General features: G+C 41.0%; 1 protein-coding gene across 4 annotated transcripts; it reads right to left on the reverse strand.

Annotated features, from left to right (window-relative positions):
• Nucleotides 1-5,894: 5,894 nt before the first annotated feature.
• e2f5 (E2F transcription factor 5) lies at nt 5,895-13,039 on the reverse strand. Of its 4 annotated transcripts, none has more exons than XM_056421413.1 (8): nt 12,818-13,039; nt 11,188-11,297; nt 10,745-10,906; nt 10,240-10,348; nt 9,168-9,480; nt 7,799-7,936; nt 7,458-7,496; nt 5,895-6,979 (listed from the first exon to the last, which is right to left on the reverse strand). In XM_056421413.1, the coding sequence occupies exons 1-8, from the start codon at nt 12,944-12,946 to the stop codon at nt 6,909-6,911; spliced, it is 1,071 nt and encodes a 356-aa protein (XP_056277388.1). In that variant the 5' UTR covers nt 12,947-13,039; the 3' UTR covers nt 5,895-6,908. The 4 variants fall into 4 exon arrangements, with proteins under 4 accessions (XP_056277388.1, XP_056277387.1, XP_056277389.1 ...); XM_056421412.1 differs by having other exon boundaries at nt 5,895-6,985; XM_056421414.1 differs by lacking the exon at nt 7,458-7,496 and having other exon boundaries at nt 5,895-6,985.
• Nucleotides 13,040-14,092: the final 1,053 nt, after the last annotated feature.

Here is a 14,092-nt window from a genome sequence, read left to right on the forward strand (position 1 = left end):
ACAAGGTGCTCACATTGTGTTCCACTGCCAGCGTTATGTACATCACAAAAATGATTAAAAACAATGAAAAGCAGATGATGTTGTCTTCATTTGTCTTATTGAGTTTTCTGTTTCTAAATTGGGGAAGTAAAAAAAAAAAAAACAGGACGGAAGAATTGTATATTGAATCATTTGCTACAAACGTGTATTATATGTTGTCAGCTGTAGTTTGAATCAACAGAATAAGTAGTGCTGCAGAGTGTGTCCACATGATGGAGCCAGTCAGCCTTCACCTTTTCTCCATCGATGGTTTTCTATGTTTGAAGAGAAACAACAAACGAGATGCATCTTTTCTGAAGCCTTCATTATTGATAGTTCTACATGTTTTTTCTGATTTTAAATGTTAGAATATTTAAGGAAAGCTGACTTTGTGCTGGCAGTGATCAGCTGAGTCATCATCAACCCACCATCTGTCAATAGGCTATGTTTACATGCACAGTATTGTTCCTGTTATGTTTGCTGGTTACAATCCGATTCAGGATGTATTGTGGGAACATTTTCCCACAGGGAATCAATAAGAAAAATATATTATCTAATAAATTGGCACACTGTTTGATGACAGAAATGGGCAGGTATGTCAAAAGAGAGATTACCACATGGATGCAGACATTTCAGGGGTTTTCTGCAATGATGAAATTGGACTTGAGAAATCATTTCAAAACGTGCATTGTGCATGGAAGTGATTATCCCACAGCGAGTATATAAAAGAGCATTGAGTGTCATACTCTCCATGTCATCAGCCATGGACAGACGTGTGCTGCTGGTCCTGTTCTGTCTGCAGGCTGTCCTGCTCTTCACAGCCTTCACTTCTACTGATGCGGCCGCTGGTCTGGTGAGAGCGCAGTCTCCTCTTCGGGTAAGAAGATGACGCACGAGCTGTCCATCTCTGATGGGTTTGGGTTTCTCACAAGACCGCCTCAGAGAGATGGTGTTCAGTTGGTATCGGCAGTTTTGAGTTCCGGCACAGATCAAGCCAGTGGCTTTGAGTACAAGTAGAACTTTAATGTCTAGTTTCTCCTGATGTTGTAAATGAAGGGAGTACGTGTGCCCGCCGGAGGAAGGAGAGGACCAACAAAATCCAGATGGTTTCCCCGCTGCTGGAGGAGGCCCGGTGGATGTTCACTCCTTGGAAGAGTCAAACCACCAAAGGTCCTTGATTTTAAAAACAAATTATTTTAAATGTATGACAAAATAAATTCCTAAACTTGGCTGACTCTTTTTTTCCTCTTTTTCTATAGGTTCCACTTCCAAAGGAGTTGGCCCAACTATTGTAATTATACTTCATTAACATTATCACTAATTGAGATCTGTGTTGTTATCTTGCAATATTGTCAAATGACAAAGAGGAAGTCTCAGGGAACAAAATGCAAACATGTAGAATCTTTTATTTAGTTTAATGAGCCGCCAGATGGATTGAAATAAAAATGTAGATGTTTTTTCTGATTTACATCTCACTGACTTTTCTTGTTTTTTTTCTACTTCAGAAAGAAGGAAACCCAAAAAGTCTGAAGTGAAGAGAGACAAGAAACACCTGCATCTTCTCCTCCAGAAAGCTGCTCTCTGTTGCTTTGCCATTTGCTCTATCTTGGTGACCATCATCAATCCTTACATGAACATTACTCCTTCTGATCTTTAAGCAGGTCATGAAATATAACATATATTCCCATTTCCAACAGTTATTTTATAGAATGGCTTAGAAGCGTGTATTAGCTACTTTACTATTCAAAATAAATTCCCCATACAGTGAGTTCAAATTGTTATTTTGTACTTTGGGTGCCTCTGTAAATAAAAACAAGTGTTTTGTATTCAAAATCAAAGGTGAATCTAGTCATGACTATAGCCTAAATCCTGTGGGAGGCTATTGTATCTCGTTAGTAATAATGAATCAGAACAGAATTATTGAAAAATTAAAATAACATCACATTTCTTAAAATGTGTGTTTTTCATATATTTGGTTAAAAGTCTGCTCAGTAAATGTTATAAGTTTGTATTTTACAGATGCTCTGATAAATTGCTTACTCCAATTGCTGTTGATTCTAAAGTTGGTAGCAAACAAAATAAAGTTTTTGAAATAAGAATACACAAGAAGTGTGTCATCTTTATTCTTAGCAGTTGTCTCGCATGTATAGGGCGACCTATTTGGCATCATGTTTTCTCCACTGGAAGGCTACGGAGAGCACGAGAATATATAAATATATATATATATATTTATATTTGTAAGTGTCTGAATACAAATATATACAAATACTTTGTGTGTTCATTTTTCCACACAAAGTGGCCTCAAAACTTTCCACAATGGAACAAATGTGAAACAAAATTTCTTTCCGCTAACAACCACCACAATGTGATGCAAATCAAAGGTTGTGCGTCACTTCACCTGCCACCATGATGCTAACATGATTTGTGGTGAGAGAACTAAAGGAAGTGATTTTGGACACAGCCCTTGGCCTCACAGCGTGTTCGTGAAACATTAAAGTATAATGTCTGAATCAGGGAGCTTTCTATCAGAGGGTCTGTTATATAACACGATGTAAACCACCCTGAAAAGAGGACACTTTTTAAATCACTTCTTTCACTCATGTTTAACAAAGCAATCATTTAAAAGCTCTGACTTCAGTCTAGTTATGATCACTAGACATGTAGAATAATACAAACCACTAGCAGCCAAAATAATTTCATACTAAAAAGGGAAATCCGTGTTTATGTGTTCTGTTACTGGGTGGTGCAGCTCGACAGCTGATGCAACACCAAACAGGAGAAGGAAGTGTTCATCTAAAAAAAACTTTGAAAAACAAGCTTGTATAACTTAATTTCCACGTTCCTCGTTCCTCGTTGGTCTTTCCTCGTGGTTTTAGCTGTGGCAAGGTATTAAGGTATTAATCCTATAAGGATGACAGGAAAGACACCACAGGTTTGTTCATACTTTCAGTTGCAAGTATTCCTTTAGAGTGATGAAATTGCATTATTGCATATTCTAGCACATTTTGCAAAAGTCTGCCCCCCTGTGTATTTTTTTTCTCTATTACCGGACTAAATGTCTTTATGTCGTTAAAGTGGGGATTAAACTTAAATCTTCTTTCAAAATATATCTTTCAATCTTTCTGATTTCTTCATTTTTATGTATGGGGGGCGATGACTAATTGTTGATGAGTTTCCTCAATAAACAGCTAAGACCAGATGTTCCCAAATGGGGGTATGTGTACCCCTGGGGGTACGTAAAGCACTACGGGGGGCGGGGGGGGGGGGGGGGGGTACGTGAGATAATAAAATAAAAAAACATTTACAATTAAAATCCATTCAAAACTCTTTTTTTAAATAGTTATTTCATACATATTCAATCAAATATAAGTGTTTGTTCATAAACTGAATTGTATATATTAAATCAGACACTGATGGCACAGCCCTGTGTATTACACCTTTTTTTTTTAAACCCAAAATGCATTGTGCTGGTTAGGGGGTACTTGGCTGAAAAACTATTTTAACAGGCGTAAGAAAAAGTTTGAGAACCACTGGCAACTGATTTGGTTTCTCACTCTCTCTCCTTCTCTCTCTCTCTCTCTCTCTCTCGGAGTCATACTTCCAAGAAGTGTGTTTTCAGAGTGCATCGCTACAAGACTGAAAGATTGAAAGCTGGTCTGATTCCCGGCTCTCTTGCAGGAGGAACAAAGCACGGACCGGTAAGATGAGTTTTTGATCGACTCCTTTTTTGGGGACAAATATGGCAGTTTTCCCAGTAGATTTAAATGTAAATACAAAATGAGGCAACACTTGACAAATAGTATTTACAACTTCAGAGTCATTGAAGTACTGGGATGTTTATTGCTTCATATATGTCACAGCTATTAATTACATGTACTTAATTACTTTTCACTACGTTGTTGCAGTGAAACTGTGAATGTTGAGAATATCAAACAGGCGGCTCAGGTGACGGAGAGCTTGGCCCTCACTCACTGCTGCCTCAACCCCATCCTCTACGCCTTCGTGGGGTCGTCCTTCAGGCAGCACACGATGAAAGTGGCCAAAACGTTTGGCGAAAAGAGAAGAAAGAGGAGGGGGCATCCGGCGGAGGATGACGAGATGGAGGTGTCATTTAACTCCCACAATGCATCCCAAGAGACAAACACTTTCTCAATATGAGCCGCCACCCGAGAAAAATCCATGTAAAAATCCCATATTAAAGCAGAACAGATGTTTTATTACTTTAACACTTCAATTCCCTGAAAACAGGAGGTTGTTTGTAGGATTACCTTCAAAGACCAAAGAACTGCATGTTTTTTTCTTCTATTGTGAGCGATGAATTCAAAAGGAATTTGGATTTCTGTTTTGAGTGATGTTTTGTCCGTTTTGTCCGTGGTCCAGAGGAAACTATGTTTCATTTCCAGTGTATTGTTCATCGTTAGCATGACAATAACCTCCTAGTATTTAGACTAAAACTGATTTTACAGAATCAGATATACACTTTACAGAAAAGCCCACAAGCTTTAATCTGTTCATTTCTATTTTTCATTATCCAGATCTGAGGGAATGCCAATATTTCACAAGAAACATTTACCACTCGAGCGTGAGCCCTTTTTGGAACAATGTTGGAACTGCAACTTGTTTGACATAATGCATGTTTTAAGTCTAATCACTGTAAAGTAAATAATCCTGATTCACTTGAAATCACACATCTGCACACCAGATGTTGGCTACCACACTGCATGCATCATAAGAAGTGAATATTCTAGTTGAACTATATACTTTCTCACTGTTATTATTTTTCTTAGCCCAAGATAACCTTGAGTTCCTTATAATTACCTTCGCATTGAAAATGCGGAGGGTTATGTTTTGATCGCCGTGTATTTATTTGTATGCGTGTTATTCGCCTAACTCAAAAAGTATTAAACCGAATCGCATGGAATTTGGTGGGATGATTGGTTATTATCCGGGGACCATTTGATTAGATTTTGGGATCGATCGAGTCAAAGGTCAATGTAAAGGTCATGGAAAGGTCAAAATCTTCTTTTTACCATAGCACGGTCAATTTTTATCCAATTGGCATGCAACTAATGCCAAAATGTTCATAATGCAATGCCCAATCTTGTGATATGCGAAGGTATGCGCTCCACCGAGTGCCCGTTCTAGTTAATGAGTGAATTGTTTAGATAATTTTGAGCGTCTTAATAACCGTCTGTGTTTACTATTGGCAGAGGGTCTGGTGTCATGCACTTAAAACAAGTTTCTAAAAAGCCTGTAGCCTGATTATTAACGCAAGCAACAGCATGAGGATTTCAGATGTTGCACAATTTCCCAAAAGTTGTTGTAACTGATGCATTATTTTGCCAATAATCAAGGAGGAAAACTCCTTAGTTGAGGTTAGTGACAGAAGACGGGTCGTCAGCAAATACAAACCGTCTCCAATTAAGTAAACACAGCACAACGTTTAAACAGTTTGCATTAAATAGTTATTGTTCCCGTTAGCTGTAGCTGTGGTTCGTCATGTCGTTAATCTCTCATACTGAATGTAAACAGTGACTTTTCACTGAAAGTTGGATTGTCATGTTCTTCGTGGATGAGGAAGCCTTCCTGCATCTCAGCTGGTACAAATCAAGTGACGCTGCAGGTCGTGTGGAATCAATTTCACTGAGCCATCTGTTATCTGAGCAAAACAAGAAGAGAAAGAGACAAAAAACCTGGGCAAATGGTTTGTGTGTGATAAACAACACATGTATGGTGACAACACCCAAACAAACTAATCCTACTAAAAAGTTGAGTCCATGTTGGAACCATTTGGGATCGTTTTCCTTCTCATTTCATATGTTCAAACCAAACTCAAATCAATATTTGTCAAGAAAGAAAAGTTTGTAAATTGATTTTAAATCCATTTATTAGAGAGAAAAAAACATTCAGAAATGTGCAAATAAAAGCAGTGTCACAAAAACAAGACTTGTATTCAAAGAAAACTATAAATATACAAAAATGCCACTTTAGACTCGTAAGATCTGAAATTTCAGATCGGAAATATGGCCAATTCAGTTTTATTCCAATTAAGGCAGTCAACCAACATCACTTTAAAAAATGTTGAACCAAGAAAACTTTTTTCTTAAATTAAATAAAAATTATTAGCTATTCAAATATATAACTAATTATACAAGAAATAAAAAATATTTGGAGGTCCAAAATGGCAGTGTCGCAATAATTTAGAAAATTAATATTTCTGCCATTTTCACACGAGAACACGGCAACGAAATGTAGCCGAAACATTCACTCATTAAATACAATATGCCATTTAACCAAATATAACTGTTGAATTGAGTAAGTTTTTACACAATATGCTTTTTAAAGAACCCTAAGTTACTCACGTACGTAGCCAGATCTAGATTATTGACCCTGTATCAAATGTTAGAAAGAGGTAAATACTGAGTTGTGAATATCAACGAATATGAAAACACTCACAGTCCCAACTGTTCATGAACAAAATGTAAAGCTGTCGTATAATCTCAGAAATTCCACTGGATGTGGAAAAATACAAAAATACTACCATGCAAAAAGTGCAGGAGGCTGAAGGATGTGTCCTGGCTTCAGTGGCTTCAGTGGCTTCAGTGGCTTCATGGATGGTCTTTACCCAGTGAAACATTCATTGGACGGTTAATGACTCGCGGCTTCACACGTAGCTCTTGGCAAATTAAATCAGGCACCGTGCTTTGTGTCGGCAAACAGTGGAGCACAGCGACGGTCGTCTAAATGTGTGGACGTTCTCTTTTCTTTTCATGACAATGGCATGTCATAACACAAATGGGAAAAGGCATCTTTGAAGAGTCTTTCGAGAGCGAAGAGAAGGCGGCTCCTGAGATTGTAAAAGCACGACGGAGAGGAGGCGCAGCGAGTCGTCAGTAATTGAGGATCTGCACATCAAACAGGTCACAGACGCCCTCGTTGTCGTCCAGGTTGAAGCTGTAGTCTATTCCTGTGAGACACAGACGGATGAGACGGAGACGGATAGAAAGACAAACTATCCGCAACAAACAATCAAACAAACATCAGGCGGTCAGCCACTTCGGTCCAGACAGAAATACGTCAGACACTGTATCATGGATTGCTTTTAGATTTTAGTTTGGGGTATCTGTGGTGCGAGGGAAGGTCCTTCTGACTAGTGATCCGCCGATGTTTTAGCGCCACCATGAGCTCAAAACTTTAAAGCCAATATTTTGGTTAATAATCAAAACGTCTGCAAAACTAATGAAACTCCCATCGGCCTCAAGTGAACTTGGTTTGGTGCTAATTTATCTCCACGAGAACGCCCGCTAAAGTCATTAACATCTCACACAGCTGATGGCTGTAGTGCTGTTGATTATATTTTTTAATATACTGCAATGGTAAATATTTGTCGACACAATTTTTCATTTTTAAAGTCAGTCAAAGTTCTTTTGGGCGCTTACCGTCAGTCGACATCAGCTCATCGATCAGGTCGACGGCTCCTACGAGAGAATTAAAAACATGTTTCCATTTCCCCGCATATGGAACAGTCGCTGCAGTCCATGTGACATTAATTTATAACCATCAACGCTGGATAAAAGTAGTTTATTAAACACGTCGGTATATTATTCAGCTATTTCCTCCCACCAGTCCCAGTCCTAAAGCTCAGGATGAAAACAAACAGAAGCAAGCTGGGATCTGAAAGCCTTCACGGAACCTTGACTGAAACCCATGGGAGGGAAACAAAAAGCTCCACTGCTGGATGTAATCAGAGTAACGGCGGCGCCGTGTCCCGGAGCCTCACCCGCTCGGCCGTCCTTCATGTGGTCTCCGGCGGCGTTGAGCTTCAGCAGGCTGCTCATGTCCAGTCCAGGGTGGAAGTCTTGGGCCGCCAGGTCCATCTGCTGCTGCTCCAACGCGGCGGCCGACTGACTGCCACACTCTGCCGGGAGCAACAGCGTTAAACGTCCCCGGAGGATCTTCATACCGAAGCGTCTTCAACATCTCTAAACCTGGGCCGTCACGTAAACACGCTTCATGTCAAAGCTTTCAATATTGTTTGGTAAATGTATATTTTGGGTTCAGTTTTTGGTAATTCCTCATTTTCTGACTGAGTTTCAAATTTGAGAATAAGAGTTCGTTAGCATCTTAGCCCGAATGACCCGTGCTCACACATCCCGACTCATTCTTTTATTATAAACATAGCTCCAGATAAGTGCTTTGCCTCTCACAGACTGGACGTTTATTGCCTCTTTGGTCCGTTCCCATTACATAATCTGGGTGCAGCTGTAGATGCAGTCCGTCTAGCTGGGAAACGAGGCAATGGATGGTGTTATATGCATGATACATACAACAGAAAATCTATTTATATCCAGAAATGCATTCTTTACAAAGCAAATCCTACAATTGTAAAAACAAGCCGAGATCAATTCCCAGATGTTTGAAATTCTGAATCTCCTGCAATTCACTCAATTATTCTATAGAACCGTCACATAGAAGAACCGTGTAACCGTTCTGCTTTAACTCCGTTGTTGCCTTCTCAACAATAGAGCTGTTGTGGAGGGTTTAGAGAAATCTCACTTGTTTTAGACAGAAAGGTTAAACAGAATGTTAACCAGCTACGGCTGATGGAGGGAAAGCTTACGAAAGGACGGGTTTTTAGGAGTGGGAGAATTTAAGGCTTTTGAAACTAAGTTTAACATTAAACTTGCTCAAGTTAGGTACATATTTTAGCAATTTGATAATTCCAGTTCTTGGACATGGCAGCGTCTTTGAAGGCAACATAAATATTTGAAAAAGTGTTTCAGTCAATATTTAAAATCAACCTTAATTGTAAGCTAAATCTTTTACTCTCAGTATAATGCAACAAGGGTTAAGAACTCTGGGTATTTAATAGATTAAAATGAGTAATGGCTTTGCACACCCAAGGCGCAGTCAGATTAAAACTAGCTTCCCACTCATTTCTTTGTGGAACGAGGCAAGACACACTTGCAGGGCTGTAATATTCAACTGCTGCGTCAGTTGTCGCCAGGTGGCAATTGAGTCTATTGTCTAGAAAGCTTGTCTGGGTGGGTTGTGTTGCTGGTGGCATTTGGTAGACACGTCTACACAGGTGGGATTCTCTCTACTCTCTCTGTTCTCATTCAACTGAAACATGTCTCTGTGCTTCTTACCCATCTGCACATCGGGAGGGGTGGACGTTGGAGTCAGCACTTCATCAAGTTCTGGCAGCACCATCTGGTGGTCGCAGCAGAGAGAGTCCTGGCTGCAGTAGGAGGGGGTGGAGTACACCGACGTGGAGAAAGGGAACCTCTGCAGGCTGGCGGGGGTGCTCGGCGGAGTCGGCATTGGACAGATGTCGTCGGTGGGCGGCACGGAGAAGACCACAGGTCTTGTGGAGTCTGAATCCCTGTTGATGAGCATGACCTGTATGGGGGCCGAGAGGCTGCGGAGGTTCACCTGGTACTTCTTCTGACCACTCTGGCCCTGCGGACGAGCAGTGGAGATAAGATTATCGCCATTATAGCAGATAACAAACTATGTACGCAAAAACAAATCCACAGAAACATAGAGGGAGAACATAAAAAATAAAAAAAAGGTCAACCGTTTACAAACTCAGTGTCATTTAACCCTCCTGTTACCTGAAGGTCAATTTGACCCCATTCAATGTTTAACTCTCCTGTTACCTTTATATTTTCTGACATATTTTACCCTTGGGGTCAATTTGACCCCAGCAATTAAAACCTCCAGAAAATTATGAGAATTAATATTGTTTTCCAAGTTTAAGTGTGAGGTACTTTATGTTTGTTTGTTGACTACCTAAATAGCCCTTTAAATATATAAAAAGTTGATATTTCTTATATGTTTGACAGTGAAAAACAGCCTGGGGTCAAATTGACCTGAAAGAACACCGACATTAAACATTGAATGCAAGTTTTTTTATAAAGTTTTAAAAATCTCTCTAATAATTTAATGACACTATTTGAGAGATATTCCAGAAAATACACGCCGGCGTACAGAACAAGCAGCCAAAAGTGCGGAGAACCGAGTCCCTTGCTTGCATGATTGTTTTCTATGTGCAGTTAGACTTCACATGTCACAAGGACATACTACATGTGGTTTACCAAAGGAAACGAGGAACACGTACAGGGAATAATGTCCCTCTGGTGACTTTATGTTCACAAGGGGCAAAAACAAATTACTTGTATGCCAATCGATAAAGAAAGCTTGTAGGACGTGACCAACCGTTTCAGGTCGTGGTACCTCCAGCTGGGTCCCAGCAGGAGCCACAACAGCAAGGAGAGTGTCTCCGCGGAAGGCGCTGCAGATGTCTTCATGTGTGACAAATTTATAAGTGGAGGGGTGTTAAGGAAACAGGAGCTAGATTACGTTGAGGACTAAAATGGAGACAATAGACTGGAAAAACAAGACTGTGCAAATCAGGATTAGCCTGGCCGGGATTTCACAAGAGACTGACAAAAGCAATTGTTTTTCTAATCCTCCCTTCATGGCATTTAAAAAAAATAAACAATGTTAAAAGGATAAGTAGAGATTTCTTTCCTCTGAAATTAATAAATGGAGCCTCAATTGGATCAGAGTCACAAACTGTAGAAAGAGATGTGTACTCAACATTAGAGAATGTAAAGAAATACATAAAACCCATCACCTGAATTGGACTAAACTTAAAATAGAAGCAAAAGAAGTACAAGCAAAACATCTCTATTAAATGCCAGATGTTACGAAAGGATATGTGCTGGTGATGGGATCGAGGTTACAGTGTTTGATGTTCTCCTCTAGCCATGTCTTCTGGTTGTCCAGCTCTTTTTCTTGAGCCTCCAGGTCAGAGATTTGGGCCTTCAAAACATTCACCTGCTCGAGCACCTCCTTAGATTGGCTGCCGGAGTTCTCTCCCCTGGATATAAAGAAGATTACAGATCGGACAAGCAAGCATGAGGTATGAGCACAAGTCATATTCTAGTAATGTTTTGCTCCATTTTGGCAGGTTAACAGGAAACTAAAGATACGATTTGACTACTAAAAGCATCAAAATGTTTCATTTAAAAATGCAATGCCTCCGGGTAGGATGGGAGATCCTCTCAAAATGTCCACACTGACGACCAGAGTACAAAGACATCGAAGGCATTGGCTTTTATATTTCACGGATATTAAAATATGAAAATAGTTTTTTCAAACCTCCACTGGATTATGTTCTTGTTTTTCTTCTCTATCAACCCCACTCCTTCCAGTACGTTGGTTATGTCATATATCCTCCTCTTCTGCTTCACTGCCAAGCTGTCTGCAGCCTGTTGATTCAGTCAAACATTTCCATAAAGGGTCTTATTGAGTGGCAGCTTAATATCAACCTTGCTGACAGAAAGCTCACAGACCAGGCTTTAACAGGAAACCCAGAACTTCTGTGGAAAAGAGACTCGAGCAAAGCCTACACATTAAGGATTTGGCTAAATAAGATGCACAGACAGAAAACAAAACCTTTGGCAGGAGAGGACAGGTACAATAGTAAAGGAGGAAGGAGGAGGAAAGGGTCCAAGAAGCCTACTAAACATTACCAAGTTTTGGCGCGCAAGAAGGGAGGGAAAGCTGCCATTAGTGTGATGGAAAAAAAATAAACAAGGTAGAATTACGAAAGACAATTCAGGTGGGAGAAACACATACGCAAGTGTAACCACTAAGGGCAGTGATGCAGATGATGGTACAACAAAGTGTTCCTCCATGTTTCAGGAAAGGGGTTCAAAAATGTTCATTCACTGTTAAGTTTCTATCTGATAGCCATAAGAAAACTATCATTTGAGGGACGGTAGGAAGGAAACTTTCAGAGGAACATACACGATATTGTAACGACCGACTATGTTCATTATCGATTAATCTGTTAATCATCTTCTTGATTATTTTTATTCTATAAAAACATCAGAAAACGGTGTCCATTCCTGCTTTTCCCCGTCTAAGGTGGCACATCCAAATGTGTGGTTTTGTCTAACAAACAATCCAAAACACAAAGATGTTCGGTTTCATAAAACACAGGAATGCAGCGAATCTGGAGAAGCAGAAACCAGAGTTGGTTAGATTACAGGTTCCCAATGTGATTGGGAGGGAGTCTGGACATCCCAAAGGCTCATAAAAAATACATCTTGAACATTATGACGAGCAGAAAAACACACAAATAGTCAGATATTCCTCCTAATCATTGCATTGTTTTTCCTCCACATGTGAATTACTTCATAGTTTTTCCTCATCAGTGCCCGACAAAATAAATATAAAAAAGGATGAATCACTTTTTTGATTTCCCTGGTAAATAACCCATACAAATAGTCGACTATATTTATGGATTTAAGGTGTTAGCATCCATAGTGTTTGGGCTAACTCTCATTTGGTAAAAGAGGATAACAAATAAAAGTAGTCCTCATTTCATGAACCAACAGAAGTTAGTATCACATTGGACTGCCTCGCCACTTCAGGTTTGTTTTGTTACCCTACGCTATTATTTAAGAGGGGGAGGGGCTCACTTTAAATGTAATTAACAGTACAAAGTGGTTTATTTCCATGAACAATCTGACTGGAAACTGGTAGCTACGCACTCCCTCTGTAAAAAATATAATATTTCATTTAATTTGTGTCCCCACTTGTGAGTTAGCGTTATTGAACCCACAAACGAGGAGGTAATGGCGGCTCTAGCTGGTCCACCTGTTCAACAAATCAATGCACCTGACGTTCGTGACCGACGGCCCTTGTTTTGCCGAGGGGACGCTACAGAACATCCATTAATTCCCCTCCCAACCGTCCCGCTGCTCTCCTCCGTTTCACTGACCACTTTCAGGTCGAGGACGCCGTCCTTCGCATCTTGAAGCAGACTGACAAACTTCATCGTGAGGAGCCCCAAACTTTTCTCGTGGCGACTCGGTGTCGAGCGAACAGTCTCCGTCGCCTCGAACTCCATCTTCTTTTCTTTAAAACAGAGAGTCCCGCTTTCACGGTCAGCCGCCGTGTTTAACTAACGTTAGAAACACCGTACGTTTACACTTCAACGTAACGTCACTGCGGGACGACGGTGGAACCTTCAGGGTGTTTAAATCAACGGACGTTACGTTGGGTTACGATTGCCATGGCAACCCTTGTCCCGCTCGCGCCCCCCTGCTAATGACGCCCCTCCTCAACCAGAATTTGAGCCTTAGCCCCGCCCCCCTTCAACAGGACAATCAAACAATACTAATGATAAAGTCTGAATGTGGACTCCTCCTAATACTTGCTTCATACTTATTTTATTCACAATTACATTTTTGTTAAATTGTAGTTCTTGAATCTGAGTCTCTTTCATGTATAATGTGTGATGTATTGTTCTGCACATTGCATATGGATGACATATATATTCATATTATTTCCCATCAATCCCCGTGTTCTCATCTTAAAGTTATGTACGATTTAAAGGAAAGACACACATATGGGCTCATCTCTGGTGGGGACGAGACCGCCTACAGGTGGGAGACTGACCACCTGGTGACCTGGTGCAGCCAGAACAACCTGGAGCTCAACGCTCTAAAGACAGTGGAGATGGTTGTGGATTTCAGGAGGAATGCAGCCCCACCCGCCCCTCTCATCCTGTGTGACTCCCCCGTCAACGCTGTGGAGTCCTTCCGCTTCCTGGGCTCCATCATCACCCAGGACCTCAAGTGGGAGCTGAACATCGGCTCCATCACCAAGAAGGCCCAGCAGAGGATGTTCTTCCTGAGGCAGCTGAGGAAATTCAACCTGCCAGGGAGAATGATGGTACAATTCTACACGGCCATCGTTGAGTCCATCATCTGCTCCTCCATCACCGTCTGGCACCCTGCAGCCACAGCCAAAGACAAGTGCAGGCTGCAGAGCATCATCCGCTCGGCCGAGAGGGTTATCGGCTGCAATCTGCCTTCCTCCAGGTCCTGTTCACTTCCAGGTCACTGAAGCGGGCCAGAAAGATTGTCGCTGACCCTCCCACCCTGGACACTCCCTGTTCGAGTCCCTCCCCTCGGGGAGGAGGCTGCGGTCCATCATGACAAAGACCACCCGCCACACCAAAAGCTTTTTCCCGTCGGCAGTCGGGCTCATC

Source organism: Pseudoliparis swirei, chromosome 8 (assembly GCF_029220125.1).
Source record: "Pseudoliparis swirei isolate HS2019 ecotype Mariana Trench chromosome 8, NWPU_hadal_v1, whole genome shotgun sequence".
In the NCBI taxonomy this organism is placed as follows: domain Eukaryota; kingdom Metazoa; phylum Chordata; class Actinopteri; order Perciformes; family Liparidae; genus Pseudoliparis; species Pseudoliparis swirei.